This window comes from Polyodon spathula, chromosome 4, assembly GCF_017654505.1.
Source record: "Polyodon spathula isolate WHYD16114869_AA chromosome 4, ASM1765450v1, whole genome shotgun sequence".
Classification (NCBI taxonomy): Eukaryota; Metazoa; Chordata; class Actinopteri; order Acipenseriformes; family Polyodontidae; genus Polyodon; species Polyodon spathula.
The window spans coordinates 32,822,431-32,839,128 of record NC_054537.1 but is presented as its reverse complement, the minus strand read 5'-3'; the positions used below and the strand labels follow the sequence as shown (position 1 = coordinate 32,839,128).

Here is a 16,698-nt window from a genome sequence, read left to right as displayed (position 1 = left end):
TGACATTACTAGGCTTGCACCATTTCAATTTCTTGTGTGGAAGACTGTATGCTTACCTGGACTCTGGGTACTTTGTGAGTGTCGCCAGGCTGCTGGTGTACATGTGGCCGCCCACGTCAATATGTACTGGTGCATTGGACTTGGTGAGCTGTGCAGATGTTGGAATACCCTGGTTGTTCAAAGGAGATGCAGGAGACCTGGTTATCATGGGTCTAGACATATTGGCTCTGTTTATCCTAAAAAAAAAAAAAAAAAAAAAAAAAAAATTGAAAACTTGAATAAATCTACATGTATGTATTTTTAATATTTCTCATTTCACTAGTTACCGAACATACAAGCGCTTTGCCAAAATCAGAAAGAAATATCACAACACAAAAAGGGGGAATCAATATCCCAACCAGACCCAGAGGAAGAATATGAAAAAGGTAATACTAAAAACAAAATGTAGCAAAATTAAGAGAGACTCAAGCCACACTGACATAACAGCAATAATACCTTCCATTTAGCAGAACTGACAGGGTAGGGACAATAGTGTCATATTCTGATCATGCGTTACAGTTCAGCCATAAAAATACTACAAATAACACAGGATAAATCAGTCAAAAATATCTGTCAGTACACACCATTGCCAACTAGTGGGCACCCAAGACAAGCAACACAAAAGGAAACTATATACACAAGACACTTTAGTTACTAATGTCTATGGCTGGAAGCTAAACTGAAGAGCAGCTTCTAAACTCAGACCAAAGCACTTAACACAGAAATTATTATATATATATATATATTTCATATATATCTATAGATATAGTATATATATATCATATATAAGTATATATATTTTATATATAGTTATAAACTATATATATTAAGTATAATATATTGAGTGAGTAATTGCAATAGGTTATCAGAACCCCATTGACGGGGAAAATTCTGGCACAGAAGGTGAACCCTGCTTTTAAAATTCTTTCTTCGACTTTCTGGACTTAAATTTTAAGCCAAAGCAACTTTATCTGGCGAAAGAAGAAAGTGTTGCACAAAGTCTTAATTTGAACCTGGTCTTAAATTTAAATCATTTAATCCTCCCCCTCACCAGGCTTAAATGGGGCGAAAAAAAAAAAAAAAAAAAAAAAAAAGGACAGCCACAATCCCTTACAGAATTTAAATAACATTGCAGTGTTTGAAAGACTGCGTTTCCACAACGAGGATGTATTAACTTTATTGGAAATGTTAAGAGAGGAATTGGAGCCTGCAACCAACAGAAGGCACAGCATCCTCGTAGTCAAGTTTGTGTGGCAGTTATGTTCTATGCAACTGGGATTCACAAATCGTCAGCCAACAGGATTGCCCACCGTGTATTTCAGGTCACTGAAAAGAAAACTGAGCCGCTTCAGTTACGTTTCCAACAGACCCGTCCAAATTACAAAAACTTAAAAAGGAAGCTTTTAGAAGATCGCTAGATTTCCAAATGATGTGGGTGCAGACGATGGCACTGGAAAAATCCAGGCTCCATATCACAATGAGAATATATATTTCAACAGAAAGGGTTACCACTGAATTAATATACAAATAATTTCAGATCCTAACCACCTTATCAACAACATGGTAGGACAGTGGCCAGGCAGCATCCATGACTCAAGAATACTGCTCAACAGTTCAGTCCACACCGCTTTTTACACCAGAATTGTGCAGGGCTTTCTTCTTGGGGATTGAGGTTATGCCTTAAAACCGTGGCTTATGATGCCCTATCTCAACCCTCAAAGTCCTACACAGGCCAATTACAATCAGGCTCATTCCAAAACATGGAACAGTGGAAAGGTGCATTGAACTGTGGAATTGGCTTTTTCACATCCTACAGGTAGAGATCTGAATGTCTTCAGATAGGGTGTGTGCAATTATATGTGCAACAGCAGCACTACACAATTTTGCAAGGTACCAATGATTTTTTAAAGTTATATGAGGTTTGTCGAATGCAAATTTACAACAAGTGTATAGATGTTTTAACATGTTTTTGTAGGATATTACTTTACAATTATAAACATATATATATATATATATATATATATATATATATATATATATATATATATATATATATATATATATATATATATACATATATACACACATACATATATACATATATATATATATATATATATATATATATATATATATATATAATATAATATGTATGGCTATGACAAACTGTTCCTTCTTTATTACAGACTATGAAATCTTGGAGACCCATCAGATTTCCCTCTCCCTGATGACTCAGTACCACAGGATACATGTCCATGCAATGCAGAAGCAGGGAGTCCAACAAAAACTGTCCTCACTAAATCACCACCCCCCTCATAGGAATTTTTCTTTTTTTATTATTTAATTATACACATTCACAATATAACAACTCCTAACAACAAAAATAATAACAACAACCCTGTATCAATCCCTTCCCATTTATTAACCCTGTTCCAATTGGGCTATTTTTAATTTTAGCATTTTAATTTCCAAATCGAGTTTCTCTCTTTCCAACAAAAGATTTCCCTTTTGCAATTCCAGCACTTCAGTAAAAATGTCTTCTTTTTGTACTTTGGTTTTTCTTTTTTTGGTGGGAACGGGTCTGTCATCTTCCGAATCTGTAAATAAACAAATCAATAAATTCCATTTTTTTTATTCATACATGGGTACCTGAAACAAAGCCTATACTGTGGAAATGTTTAACTGGGGTAACAAGGAGACGTGTAGGCAAAGTGCATTTCAAAAACTATCAAAAAAAATATGAAACATTTTATTTGAAATCCACAAGCTATAATATTCGTATTGCGATTTACCCACTCCGTGTGTAGGCACTTGGTATATGATATATATATATATAATATATATATATATATATATATATATATATATGCATAGTGTTATTTCTTGTTATTCGTGGTCCTACAAGCCTCAGCTGCTCTTCAAAAGTGTCTGGATCCATACAAACAAAACTGTGATAACTTTAGCATAGCTTATTTAAAAAGATGATGGCACACTCCTCTCTCGCAATTTAGGATCCACTCCCTTGCGCACACAACTCTGTACCTTGTAAGACTGCCTGTCTCGATATTATAGACATAAGTATGAATAGACATAAGAAAGTTTTCAAACGAGCGGAAGCCATTCGGCCCATCTTGCTCATTTGGTTGTTTGTAGCTTATTGATCCCAGAATCTCATCAAGCAGCTTCTTGAAGGATCCCAAGGTGTCAGCTTCAACAACATTACTGGGGAGTTGATTCCAGACCCTCACAATTCTCTGTGTAAAAAAGTGCCTCCTATTTTGTGTTCTGAATGCCCCTTTGTCTAGTCTCCATTTGTGACCCCTGGTCCTTGTTTCTTTTTTCAGGCTGAAAAAGTCCCTTGGTTCGACACTGTCAATACCTTTTAGAATTTTGAATGCTTGAATCAGGTTGCCGCGTAGTCTTCTTTGTTCAAGACTGAACAGACTCGATTCTTTTAGCCTGTCTGCATATGACATGCCTTTTAAGCCCGGAATAATTCTGGTCGCTCTTCTTTGCACTCTTTCTAGAGCAGCAATATCTTTTTTATAGCGAGGTGACCAGAACTGAACACAACATTCAAGATGAGGTCTTACTAGTGCATTGTACAGTTTTAACATTACTTCCCTTGATTTAAATTCAAACACTTTTCACAATGTATCTGAGCATCTTGTTAGCCTTTTTTATAGCTTCCCCACATTGTCTAGATGAAGACATTTCTGAGTCAACAAAAACTCCTAGGTCTTTTTCATAGATTCCTTCTCCAATTTCAGTATCTCCCATATGATATTTATAATGTACATTTTTATTTCCTGCGTGCAGTACCTTACACTTTTCTTTATTAAATGTCATTTGCCATGTGTCTGCCCAGTCAATGTGATAACATGTTTGTTTCTGGCAAATACCAAGAAAAACATTGAACCACTTTGCAATGTAAGTGTTATGTATCTCTTGGGTCAATCAATTGTGATACACACCATTACCAAATCAATAACCTGTATGTCCATTATGAACTGCATACACCGCCACAGTATTCACATGCAAAGCTGTTACATAGCACTGTTACATTCAAATTGGTGTTATATTCAAACTGTGGGAGGCTGATACACACCATTACCAAATCAATAACCTGTATGTCCATTATGAACTGCATACACCGCCACAGTATTCACATGCAAAGCTGTTACATAGCACTGTTACATTCAAATTGGTGTTATATTCAAACTGTGGGAGGCTAGGGGGGGGAAGTAACTAATTATTAGTAGCCAATAACATACAGACCTTAACATTATTTTATTCTGCACTAAGAAGTCCATAGCCAGTATAAGGGGCATCAGTACAGAGGTTTGAAAGCAAATTTAAAAAAAAAAAAAAAAAAGCAGCTTTTGTTCTGTGACATTTATTGGCATTCAAATCAGATACAAAATATTGGTATATAATAGGAAGATTTAAATACGTATCACCTTTTTTTTTTTAAAACAATGTTAATTTACTGTAGTGTAAAACAAAACGTACTGAACTAGAAAAAAGTTAAAGCACATGAATTAAATAGCACTTGTAGAAAAACTGAAATTGTTCATACACGTTACTATTGCGTGCTTTACAGTTATGGGTGAACCTTTAGTGAAATACACAAACGAAAAACGTGTAATAAAAATCATTGGATAAAGGCGCCAAATAAATTAATTTAAAAAAATGCAATATTAAATAAAGTATTGTGTAATTTATGTGTAACGTGATGTATTTCATCACAGTTCAATAGCAAGTACGATATATTAAAAACTTAGAAACCCCCCGCGGTAAGTGATTGAAGCAACTTTACCTGCACAGGTAGTACAATGGTTGGCGACGGTGTCCCCGTCTGTCCATTGGACTCCGGAGGAACAGCAGGAGCTGGTTGTGGGTCAGCTCTCTGTGAAATCACAGCAGGCGTGTCCACGTGCTGCTCAGCACGGCGCATACGTAGCCTTTTGGGAGAGGACCGGCCAGTCACTTCAGCGGGGTAGCCGGGCTCAAACAGTGTCCGCTTGGAAGCTGCGGATGGTTTAATTTCTACCTTGCCAACTTCAACCTGCTGCACAAACGGGTCAACTAGTTGGAAATTATATTGGGTCCCAATGGCAGTCTCCGGAGCAATTTCATAAGACGTTAACTTCGTCCCAATGCCAGCTATGCTATTTAGAGTTGCGATAGACACAGCGCCGATGCAGTGGTTGGTATACGTCTTTGACAGCTTGGCAGCCCTGGATAACATTTGCATCCTGGTCCCCAGCAGATTTTTGCCAATCGCTTTGTTTTCATACCAAGTCACGTCGCTCTCACTGCAATGATCCCTCGGCCTCTGAAAGAAAGCCTTGCAAAGGGAGTTCCGCTTGGAAATGTATTTCACAAAACTGGCGTAAGGGCAGAACTCCGTTCTAGTTTCGTACATGCGAGGTAAGTTATCCTCATCAGAGTCTGTTCTCTTTTTACTCCAAGACGCTGATCTGGACTTATGGTAGGGGCCGAGTGCTTTAAAGTACACAAACTTTCTCCCATCCTCATCTACTGCCAAGCCGAAAGAGTCCTCTTCTAACTCTCTCTGATTCTCTCTGCCTCTGGTGCAGAAATACATGCATGTTTCAAACCACACTTTATTGAGCAAGCCGAAAGGCGTGCTTGTGTTAAACACACTGGAGGTGTACAGTTTTCTTAAGTCAGCTCGAGTGATTGCTTGCTTCTGCACAACAGGACCTGCGCCTTGCTCTTCCAGCTTTCGGATTACAGCTGCCAGTGTCAGGTTAGCACTCCTGAGCTCGGGGTCTTTAGTCAGATCCAAAGTGCGACAGTAAGGCGGCTCGTTGAGGTACCTGTTCAAGGAGCTCCTAATACTGATCAGAGAAGACTTGCTATACAGCTGCCCACTTTTTGAGCGTGCCTCATCATAGAAAGACCTCAGCACCTTGCACAGCGCTTCCTTGTCCATATTCTCGAAGTCCAGACTTTGTGATTTCTCACTCAGGTATTCGCGGAAGATCCTAACCGCATACCTGGTGGCTAAACGAGTGTTTTCGCTGAGCCTGGATCGGTCTGAACGCTGCAGATCCGATCCCAGGTGCGAGTCCAGTCCAGAGATGTGAAACGAGTCCAACTCACTCCCCTGGTCCGTATTCCGCATAAGGACCGTTTCCGTTTCCATAATACAACAGTTCTCAGGGTCCTCATTCTCTGCCTCCCATTCCAGCCCGATATCATCCTCTTCATCCTCCTCGTCCCCAGTTATCTGGATTTGCTGGATCTCTTCATCCTCATCGTCGCTCCTCACCAGGTAACTATTTTGGTCATTTTTTGTCCTCTCTGTATCTGCATAGCTATCTCCGCTGCCAGGCATTCTCGCCATATTGCAGTCTCTCTGTCAGTCCTCGGGCAGGACGCATGCGCTATATTGGACCGCAGCGCTGAGAGCCTTTGTATTTAGTGACCTTCAGCTAGTACAGGCAGACAGCCTCTTAAAGGTGCAGGGACCGCTCGTTTCAAAACAGACATGAGGGAGATTTCACAATAAATACATCGTAATTGCCCACAGAAACAGGCAGAAGTAATCTGTATTGGACCGAATGATGCATTTCAACTTCAGGCAGACATATTTAAAAAGCAAATCGTATTACATGAGCAAAAACATGTATGCCCAAATCAGAACACAATATATTGGTCTGGTCTAAAATATTTATATTTCAGGTTCAGACCAGATCCCTCTACCAAAAACAAAACATGCAAAACTATCGATTCTCATTTTCGTACTCAACTTGTTTATAACACCATTCAGACTAGGTGTACTACTGTGTACACACATGCAAAGGGTTAAGGTCTGTACCGCTCTGCGACTTAACTCCAGGGGGAAAAGAAACAAAGAATACAAATTATAAATCAAAGCGTGCCCACCCGCCAACCAGAAAGCAGAACGATCAGGGAGTGAGGATATCCTTTTTTTCCCCTTTTGAAAATACATTTTGCAGCCCATTCATTCTAAAACAAAGGGGTCAAAATGAAGTTTTCTTAGTTTCTAAAAAGAGACATATTCGTGCAATGACAAGTGTGTTGCTATATCAGATATCACAGATAGCTTTTAACAAATTATGCGTCAAATCTACTGTTCTCAAATGACAGATTTTAGATAAACGTTATTTAAAAACAAAGCTACAAAACAACGACGAGGTGTCTGACTCAGACGAATCTCCCACACTCGGCATAGGGAGAGGGCTGGTGATTATCTGATCTATTACATGATGTTTCTCAAGGATTTCAACCCATTTGCCTGCCAGCCGGCCAAAAGTGTGTAAATAGTACCAAAACAGTTGATGAGCTGATAAGACGCTAGTTAAACTGTGTTCCAGCATGTAATTAAATTATACATAAAAATATAACAGAAACTGAAATCCTATCATGCATGTTGGCCAGCGGTAACCCTGCTAACAGTACAATAAAGTAGCAGCGAACTGGCACACAACTGACGAGGCCCCTTAACAGAACAAACATGCACAACACACACGCTTGTATGCTTAGGCTACTATATGTAAAATATGAACACTCCATTGTACAATAACCTATTCACAGCTAAAAGTTCCAGGTCACATTTATTTCAGTGGAATGACCTCAATTAATAAATCAAAAACATAATTAAATACAATAACCTTAACATGTACTATTTATTCAGTAAAATATTGGATAACCCACTAAACAGCCAGACTGCACTGCTTAAGCCTTTTAATCTGTACATTCTTTATGTAAGTGGATTTCATTCTTCACCACCAATATGTTGTTATGTTTTTGAAAGAATTTATTAGAATAATGCCTAAGTATCTGTGTCATCATCATCTGAATTTTAATTCAGCATCAAATGTAATAGTTCATCCTTAAATCAACATTTAAAAACGTCCCGCGGGGTACTGGTGACCTCAATTGAACAATACGTTCCTCCCTGGGCTACCTTTATCATTGTGCACAAAACCCTCCTGGTTACTTCTTGTATGGGCCTGCATATGCTTAATGACTTTTGTGCTTGAAGGATGCAGCAATTCCATTTTAAAATAATGGGATTTTTTGATATTATGGATCAGCTCAGGCACTACCGTAAAAGTGCTACCGTGCCTAGATTCCATTTAACTATAAAAACGAGTACCAAGCTGTGTTGTCAGACTACTTTGTGGAATGCAGATTCATCTGAAGGAAACAGGAGATTGGTACACCCTTCAAGCGCAAGAGGGTTTTTATTTTTTTTTTAAATTATATTTCTTAAATGCAACAGTCTTACAAGGCTACTTGTATTCAGCTTAAACTGTACAGTACCTATCCCTGCTAGAAAGATCATTACAAATGTAATTGTCTGTAAAAATCTAATTGACTGTAGTGGTTTGCAGTACTCTGTAGTGGTCCACCGAAATGTACATTATATGTAATTGTATGATAAACTGTTTGTGATGGATGAATACCAGAATTTAGTATAGTTGTATTGGAGCATTTCGGCAAGCATCAGTAGTCTCAGATATGGGAATTGGCAGGGTGAGGTAACCCAATGTACACAGACGGAGTCTGGGCACAAATTACCTTGTGTTTACTGGCCCACATTCTTAACCGCTTTGGATAAGCAGCTACAGTCATGGTGTACAGTAGATATTCTCATTTACACCACAGGGGTCAGTCTAGTGCCAATTCTCCCTGCATCCCCCCCAACCCGCTACACTATTATTGTAAGGCATTGTGTTGAACTCCTTCAGGACGTGGTAAATCTGGAATCCGTTGCAACCTAGTACCTTACCACTTCCTGTGATAAGGTCAGATGGTCTAAGTCCTATCCAATTTTGTGATACACTGTGCGAATTTGTAAAAATGTAAGTATTGTCTAACACTTTCAGATCCACAGACACACAAGTTGTATATAGACCAGATTATGGAGCGCAGTGGAAGTTCAATTCTAAACAAACACATACAATTTGTTCAACATCTTTGATGGGTCTGTTTTAAATTATCTAAACCTCGTGTCATCAGATCACTAAAGAATCCATATTTTAGTGATGTGATGCATAAGAAAGAATGATAAAAATGATCATTTGTTGAGTCTGTCTGTGGTGCAGAATGATTACACTTTCATGTCTGCATTCCGAATGGTTCCCGAGATATCACAAGTTGGCCTGTGACCTGAAAATGTTGTCAGATCAACACATAGCTAACCTATTTGTTAGCATTTATCAAAAGTCTATGAAGAACTTCAATTAAGGCAAAAAAGAACCAAATGATTATCCTTCATATTCTGCTTACCCAAATTACCACCAGGAGCGGTCACAGAAACATTAGAATGTGCGTATGACAGTGCTTGTGCCAAGAAGCTCCACTAGCATCAACTGGACCTGAACACTTGCACAACCCATCTGGTAGTTTGTGCTCTAGTCTTATCTTCAGTATTCCAAGAAAACATTTTCCCGGATGTTTCGGCTCATTTCCTCGCTCCTTCATCAGCCCTGTTTTGGGCGATTACCTCAGTCTTTCTCTCAGCTGGTTTGCAGAAATCTGGATTGTTCTTTTATTTATGAATTATCCTTCATTAGATTCTTAAGCCTTTAATAAACTGCTTTTATTAAAATTCTCTTTTCAATCATCTACTTTTTATTGATGATTTGTGTTGGCACTTACTGTTCTTGGTTAGTTTGATTTCATTGCAGTGTTGTGTGTGAATAAACTGATGTTGGACTCATTTCCTGCGACACCTTGTTTTATAATAATATATATATATATATATATATAATATAAATTCCAACAATACTGAACTAAGTCATTATACTAAGAAACTATTAGGTGATGGTTCAAGAGCACATTGGTTTGGATATACAAGATCACAGCATCTTAACCGATGCATTCGTCTTCTTTAGGAGTCCATTTCCTGTCCTGGTAACTTCGAATACCAGCTCTCCAAATAAGATTTGGAGGTCATTGAGTAACTTACTCTCCAATTTGAGTAACTTACTCTCCAATTTAAACACTATGAATACAATGTATTTTGGGTGAGTAAAATGCAACATTACCTTGAAGTCGTGAGTACTTTCAACAAATACTATGCACACTAATGTTAACTTATGGGGTATACATTAACTACAACCTTATATTTTAACTAGTACTTGGTCTAAAATAAAAACAATTTATTCGTATTTGCTTTATTGACCACAAACAAACGCTATAGCTATGAAGCAAATACACAGAAACAGATTTGTATTTATTTTTAATTCCAAAGCTGCTTTTGCAATGTACTTAACAAAACACCTGCATGCACGTATATTTTTAAAGAAACGATAATATTGTATTCCTGATTGATCGTCTTGCTAGAGCAACATAAAGCACTCTGGCTCTCTCCAAAAACAGAATATTGTATTTATTATATAGCTATGTTCCAAAAATTGTTAGGTTAGGTTGAGCGGGACAAATACAGCACAGAGAAATTCAAAATCCAAAAATCAGGAATCAAGTTGCTTATTCACCATTCACACACATTCCAAGTGAGTGGATTCAACCATACGTTTTATTTTGTTTTTAAATGCAAAACCTGGACTTATTGATCGAATGTTTCTGATAATACCCTGGCAGGCTACAAGCTGTCCTGTCATTTATCTAGCTATCACATGCAGTATTCACAATTGACCATTGACACGCTGGGAACCAGTACAAGAAGCTTGATAACATACAAACTCAAGCTGTTCAGTAAATTAGCTATGCGTATTCGTTACACATTCAATTTAAATATCATATGAAATTTATATTTTTTCAATGCGTAGAACACAACTTATCTGGAGCACCAAGGAACACATTGTTTTAGAGAATTGTGATCTTCCAGACCTGGGCCAAGTCACTAATTTAAACACCTTTCAGCTCTGAGAGTATTAGTCCAAATGCGATTCCTGGATCAGGCGAGAAGCGAAATGAGTTTTGCACCCTCAATTTAATGCGTGCAATTTGTCACAATTTGTTCATTTATAAAAATCAGTCTAAGAAAGAAAAGAAGAAAAAAAAAAGGGCAGAACTACAATCTGAAACCCCAAGAGGGTCATCATCTCATGGGGCAAGCTAGAAAGGCTAGACATAGGACACAATGTCCAAATAGAGCGCTCACCCATTATAGCATGCCCCATTATAGTGCGGAATCGGTTACAACACGGTAGGGTTGTGGTTCCCATTTGCTCCCTAATGCCATTACAGTAGCCCTTTTATACTCGTTATAAAGGCAGAACATAATTGGCTCCCCACTATAGTGTTATAAAAGGTTGAGCACTGTACTATAAAAACTTTAAGATCAGTCATTTTATCTGCTTTCATGCATGTTGTCACCCAGGAAAGAGTTGTTTTTCACGTTTTAATTACAATTAGAGATTTGATTTGTATGCAGTTCATATGTATAGTTTTAAATGTAATTTTATAATTATTTGCAAGTCAGAAGCTGTGCAAGGAGCAAGGGAAAATAAAAGAGCTTGTTCTTCAGGATTGTGGTTTGTGAATCCAGGTAATTGTTTCTCAGGGGATGGAAACAAGTTATGTGAACCATACCAGGTAAGTAATTTATTTATTTATTTTTTTTTAAAAAGAAAACAACTTCAAAACATGTTCAGTAACATTATAATGGGTGGGTCACAGCATGACACCTAGGAACCAGCAGTTTGTAAATGTACAGTATTGCAGATACTTACATTACATTAAATCACAAATGAAAGCACAAATATCTTCAGCATACAAACAAATCAAAGGCTGTAAAGGTTGTAGGCTACTGACACAGATGACATGCAATAAATAAAATACTGGCATCAGCCACCATTTAATTGTATATAATATGCACATGCATTTGTAGTACTAACAAAACACTAGAAACACTTAGTGTTTCAGAGATCCTACTTAGCACTCAATCAAGGTTGAATAAAGAAAAAAAAAAAAGAAAATGTAATTTGAAGTTTCAAGAATTAGCATTGTAACAAAAGGTCTATATATGATGTAGCCTCACTAATTAGGTATTTTGTGGAAATCACCTATACAGTATACATGGAATATTGACCTGCCTGTGTCTATTCATTAGGCCCCATCCCTCCACCAGAAGAACTGGAGTAATACTTAGACCTGACTATACGCAAAACAAAAAAGTAAAATTTCTTGTCTTTACTTTAAGTAGAAGAATGCAAATGGTTATGCAAGATTTGTCAAGCGGGTGTAATTTACTTCAGAACAGACCTCAATACACGTCTCTTGTAATAAAGATATTTTTCGTTAAGCAGAGAATAACCTCCAGAATGGTTGGAGAAGCATCCCTCAACATACCGAACATCACAACCTACAACCAGGCCCCAGAAAAGTGAAACTAAACAAGAATGAACTGTATCTTAAACCTCTGCCATATGTATGCAATCATGTGCAAATGCACCCCAATAGAAAAAAAATGACATTATTCTTTCAATACAAATTCCTGTGTGTAACCGAGTTAGTGTTTAAGTGACAGTGTGTGCCTGTACAAAGCAACTGATATGGTTAACAGAAATTACAACAAACATAATGTGATCCAAGTATGATTGTGTTAAATATGCAGCCAACTGAAATCCAAGTTACAAGTGCCATTAGCTGAGTGCCAATTGTCCTTTCAACAAGTGGATTAACCCTCTCATTAGCACAGCTCTTTTCTTCTTAATGCCTCTTCCTGATTAAACCATTAACACTTGCAACATTAACTGCTTCAACATGGTACTGTACTACGTTTCTTCATCTGCCCCTTCTATACCTGCTAGTGTCAAGTTCTAGGAAGAAATGAAGTGTGTGCTAGCAGACTATAGCAAGAAATGAGAGATGCTTTAACTTAAGCTTTAAAAGATGCACAACTTTCACTACAGATTGGTTACATGGTAAAATCTTTGCAATGTTCATCATATTAGGTAGAAGGTACCCGTTGTATGATTTGATCCAATCATTGTGTTTAGCAATTCTCGGTTCTTACGATTCACATATAAAAAAAAAAGAGTCAGTCATAAACACTGCACCATATGGGGAAAAAAAAGGTTGAAATTATTCAAAAAGAGCTCCGTCTGGCACATGGTAATTACTTGATTCCAGTTAGCTACAGCTATGGCCAAAAGTTTTACATCACCTATAATTTTAGGATTGAGACATATCGGTAATTTACAAAATAAATAAATATATGAACATAATTTAGACCTTTTATTAAACACAATGTAATCAAATAAACTACAAAATCATACCAATCAGAAGCCATAATAGTATTTTTTTTTTTTTTACTGTACTTATGCAAATTATGCATTGTTTTTTACTGTATCTTGTAAAGTGCTTTGTGATGGTGGTCCACTATGAAAGGCGCTATATAAAATAGACTGATTGATAGTACAGTCTTACGTTAGATTTTGAAATGTCACATCTTTTCTTTTGTCGGCTTTTCATAAAGTATACAGAAAATTACAAAGTGGTATGTAATTCAATGTTAGTAACATTATTCTGCAGGCTTCATTCAAATTTATAAAGCAAAATTAGTTAATTATACAGGGTGATGCCAAACTTTGTCATTGCTGTAGGTCACTGCCAGAATGTCAGGTTTGATGTTTGCACATCAAGGGAATACATTTAATGGAAGTAGGTTGTGCCTGCCACACTGCAGATGTTATGATTATGCTGTCTTACGTAAAGGCAACAGATTACATATATATTTTTATTTTATTTAAGGGTTGTGCTTCACTGTTTGACAGTTGATTTTTTATTAGCCTAAACAAAAACATATAACTATCAATATTCCTTTCACTGCAACCAAATATTGCAACCCCTCTTCTGTCGATCTACAGTACTGTGGACTAAAAGTGCAAAGATATAGCACGTCTACACAGAGACATAGCTGCAACCAGAGGACTGAAATGAAGTGGTAACATCAGAGAAAGGGGGGGTGACATTTAAAAAAAAAAAAAAGTTTGTAACAGGTTTGTGACTCAAATATGGCAACATTCACCAGAACCATGCTTTAACACCCCCCCCCCACCCCCCCCAAAAAAAAAAAAAAAAAAAAAAAAAAAAAATGCTGGCATTAAATGTTAACTTCCAGAAGTTGTTTATGTACACACCTTTTCCTTAAGTTACCACCCTGCTTCAGTCCCATTGCAGCTGCCTCTCTCTCTCTGTAGATTTGCTACCTCTTTGCACTTCTTATCCACCGTAAATAATAGCTTCTGCTTCCTGCTACCTAATCACTCCATGCGCTTTGGTTTATACTCCCTCCAATGCTCTCAAGATGCTATCAGCCCACGTGACCTACAGCAAAGGTACCTGAGTTCATCAGTATAGCGTATTTGAAACATTTGCTCCGAATCCTAAACATCAAAAATAACCAAAATATTCAACACAATAAAGCAGAACGAGTAACAATGATAATAATTCTAATTACAGGCAAGACCATGGATTGAAAGCATTGGTTCGCACTCCTTTAAATGCAAATATATAAAAGATTACATATTTTAAACTCTTCCTTACAAGAGCAGATGAAAGTATTGCTTGCTCTTTTAAAGTGAATTGTCTGTAAAAGAAACTGTACAGAAATCAGGCTTAACAAGGTGTCCTCTAAATAAGCTCAATCCGTCCATCAATATAAACCCATTCCTTTGAAAACATTAATTGGTTCAAGTTCTAGCAGTAGTCAAAAGGAATGCAAAGTGTAGAAGAATTCCAATATTTTTTTCATGTTCCCAAATCAATTGTGAGATGCAAATATATCCAAGATTCAGTCCACCAGGTCAATGAATATGATTTTAATAAGAGAGGGATAGAGTCGCTGGTATATGTCACAGCATATCTTAGTGTACACTGTAATAGGAGGCTGTGTGGTCTGGTGGTTAAAGAAAGGGGCTTGGAACCAAGAAGGTTCCCGGGTTCAAATCCCAGCTCACTCACCGACTCACTGTGTAAGCAAGCCGCTTAACCTCCTTGTACTCCGTCTTTTGGGCGAGACGTTGTTGTAAGCGACTCTACAGCTGATGCATAGTTCATACACCCGTCTCTGCAAGTCACCTTGGATAATGGAGTCTAAAATAAATAAATACCCTGCTGCTTCCAAAACTCAAGGAGTTGCATGTACTAAAATGGTCATTAAAGGCTCAGAATAATACCCAGAAAAGGTGAGAGGCCAGTAAACAAACTATGAAAATGCAATTTAAAGCAACTTGTTCTTAAAGTAATGGTTATCAGCCAAAGGACCATTTACATTGTATACTTTATTAATGCAGGTTTATTTTTAACAAAAGAATTCCTCTAGTAAGTCAGCTGAGCCACAAACTAAATTTAGCAACAATCTCAAAAATCTAAAAAAAAAAAAATACCAAAAGCAATAAGTAATGTCAATTTAGCATTTTTGCTCATCCACAACTTCCATAATCTAGGTGGTCCAAAGAAACAAGTCATAAAGGTATAGTTTTATTTTATTTTTATTTTTTTAAAACAAGATTTTTGGCCAGCCGTTTTTCCTAAGTTTGCTTGTTACTCCAGTATACAAAGTGCATTGTTACAAACTAAGAAGGTTAGTTTAGGACTACAAAAAGCATTCCTACTACTTTTGAAAATTAGAAAATAATTGTTGGGCCAAAGTCTCAGACAAAGGGCTTTTATAATCTTGTTTGTATTTCATACAAATACTGTAAATCTACGGGGACAGAGCAGAAAACTATTTCTCCATTTGGTTGGGGGAAAAAAAAAAGTAAATAAATTACACCCTGACATCAATTAGACCAGAGGTGCCCAATCCTGGTCAAGGGGGACACTATCCTGGCTTTTGTTCCTACTGTCCCCTAAAATTACTTACTTGGACCAATCAAGCACTTGCTAGAATTTTAATTCATCCAACTAAGCAATTTAGTGTACAGTTGGAACAAAAACCAGGAGGGACACCGGCCCTCCAGGCCCAGGGTTGGGCAACCTTATACAGCATTAAAGCTATTTTCACAAATAAATATTAGCAAATCACTTGCATGCATCATACATGCTAAAAATATCAAAGAAAAACTACTATAGAGAATGCCTAACTTGTTAAACAGAAGCAAATGTGGATTTAAATACTAACCACAGGCTAGAAGCCAGATTAAATAATTGCATACAGACCATATTCATGAAGAAAAAAAAAACAACCAAAGTAGTACACTCCTTTACTTTAGGTCATTTATTTTGGAGAACAGTTCTTTCTTCTCAACTCCCATTACAACTAGTGCTGGGACAAATATTTGACATGTATTCGGATATAAAAACCTGACGTTCATTTTCGCTAGAAATGACAAAAACACCTTGCATTTATTTACCACCTCACCAGAAGTTGTGGGGAAATTACAAAAATGGCAAGTGAAAAACAGCATGTGATATGTGATATGCCATCTGGGTCAAAAATGCGTTGTGTTGCTTTAGAGCAAGTCAGAATCTGATGGGACAGAAAAAAGGCAAGCACGTCATTCTGAAAAGCCTCGCTTAAACAGTGCCGAACTTGCTACAAAATGTCGTGTAGGGATTTTTATATATATTGTGTGTGTGTGTAATATATATATATATATATATATATATATATATATATATATATATATATATATATATATATATATATATATATATATTGCTGCTTTCTGTTGTGGAATG

General features: G+C 37.0%; 1 protein-coding gene across 3 annotated transcripts in view; it reads right to left on the bottom strand.

The window, feature by feature from the left end:
* LOC121314434 (BTB/POZ domain-containing protein KCTD1-like) overlaps positions 1-16,698 on the bottom strand; it is a 47,610-nt gene that overhangs the window by 28,141 nt on the left and 2,771 nt on the right. Inside the window, exons 1-3 of one of the 3 annotated variants that reach the window (XM_041247706.1) lie at positions 4,865-6,442; positions 3,075-3,094; positions 57-236 (exon numbers count right to left, since the gene is read on the bottom strand). In XM_041247706.1, the coding sequence (XP_041103640.1) occupies positions 57-236; positions 3,075-3,094; positions 4,865-6,415 (1,751 nt within the window). In that variant the 5' untranslated portion in view covers positions 6,416-6,442. Of the gene's footprint in view, positions 1-56; positions 237-3,074; positions 3,095-4,858; positions 6,443-16,698 lie in introns of those variants that run through there. The other 2 variants (XM_041247704.1, XM_041247705.1) reach the window with 2 other exon arrangements.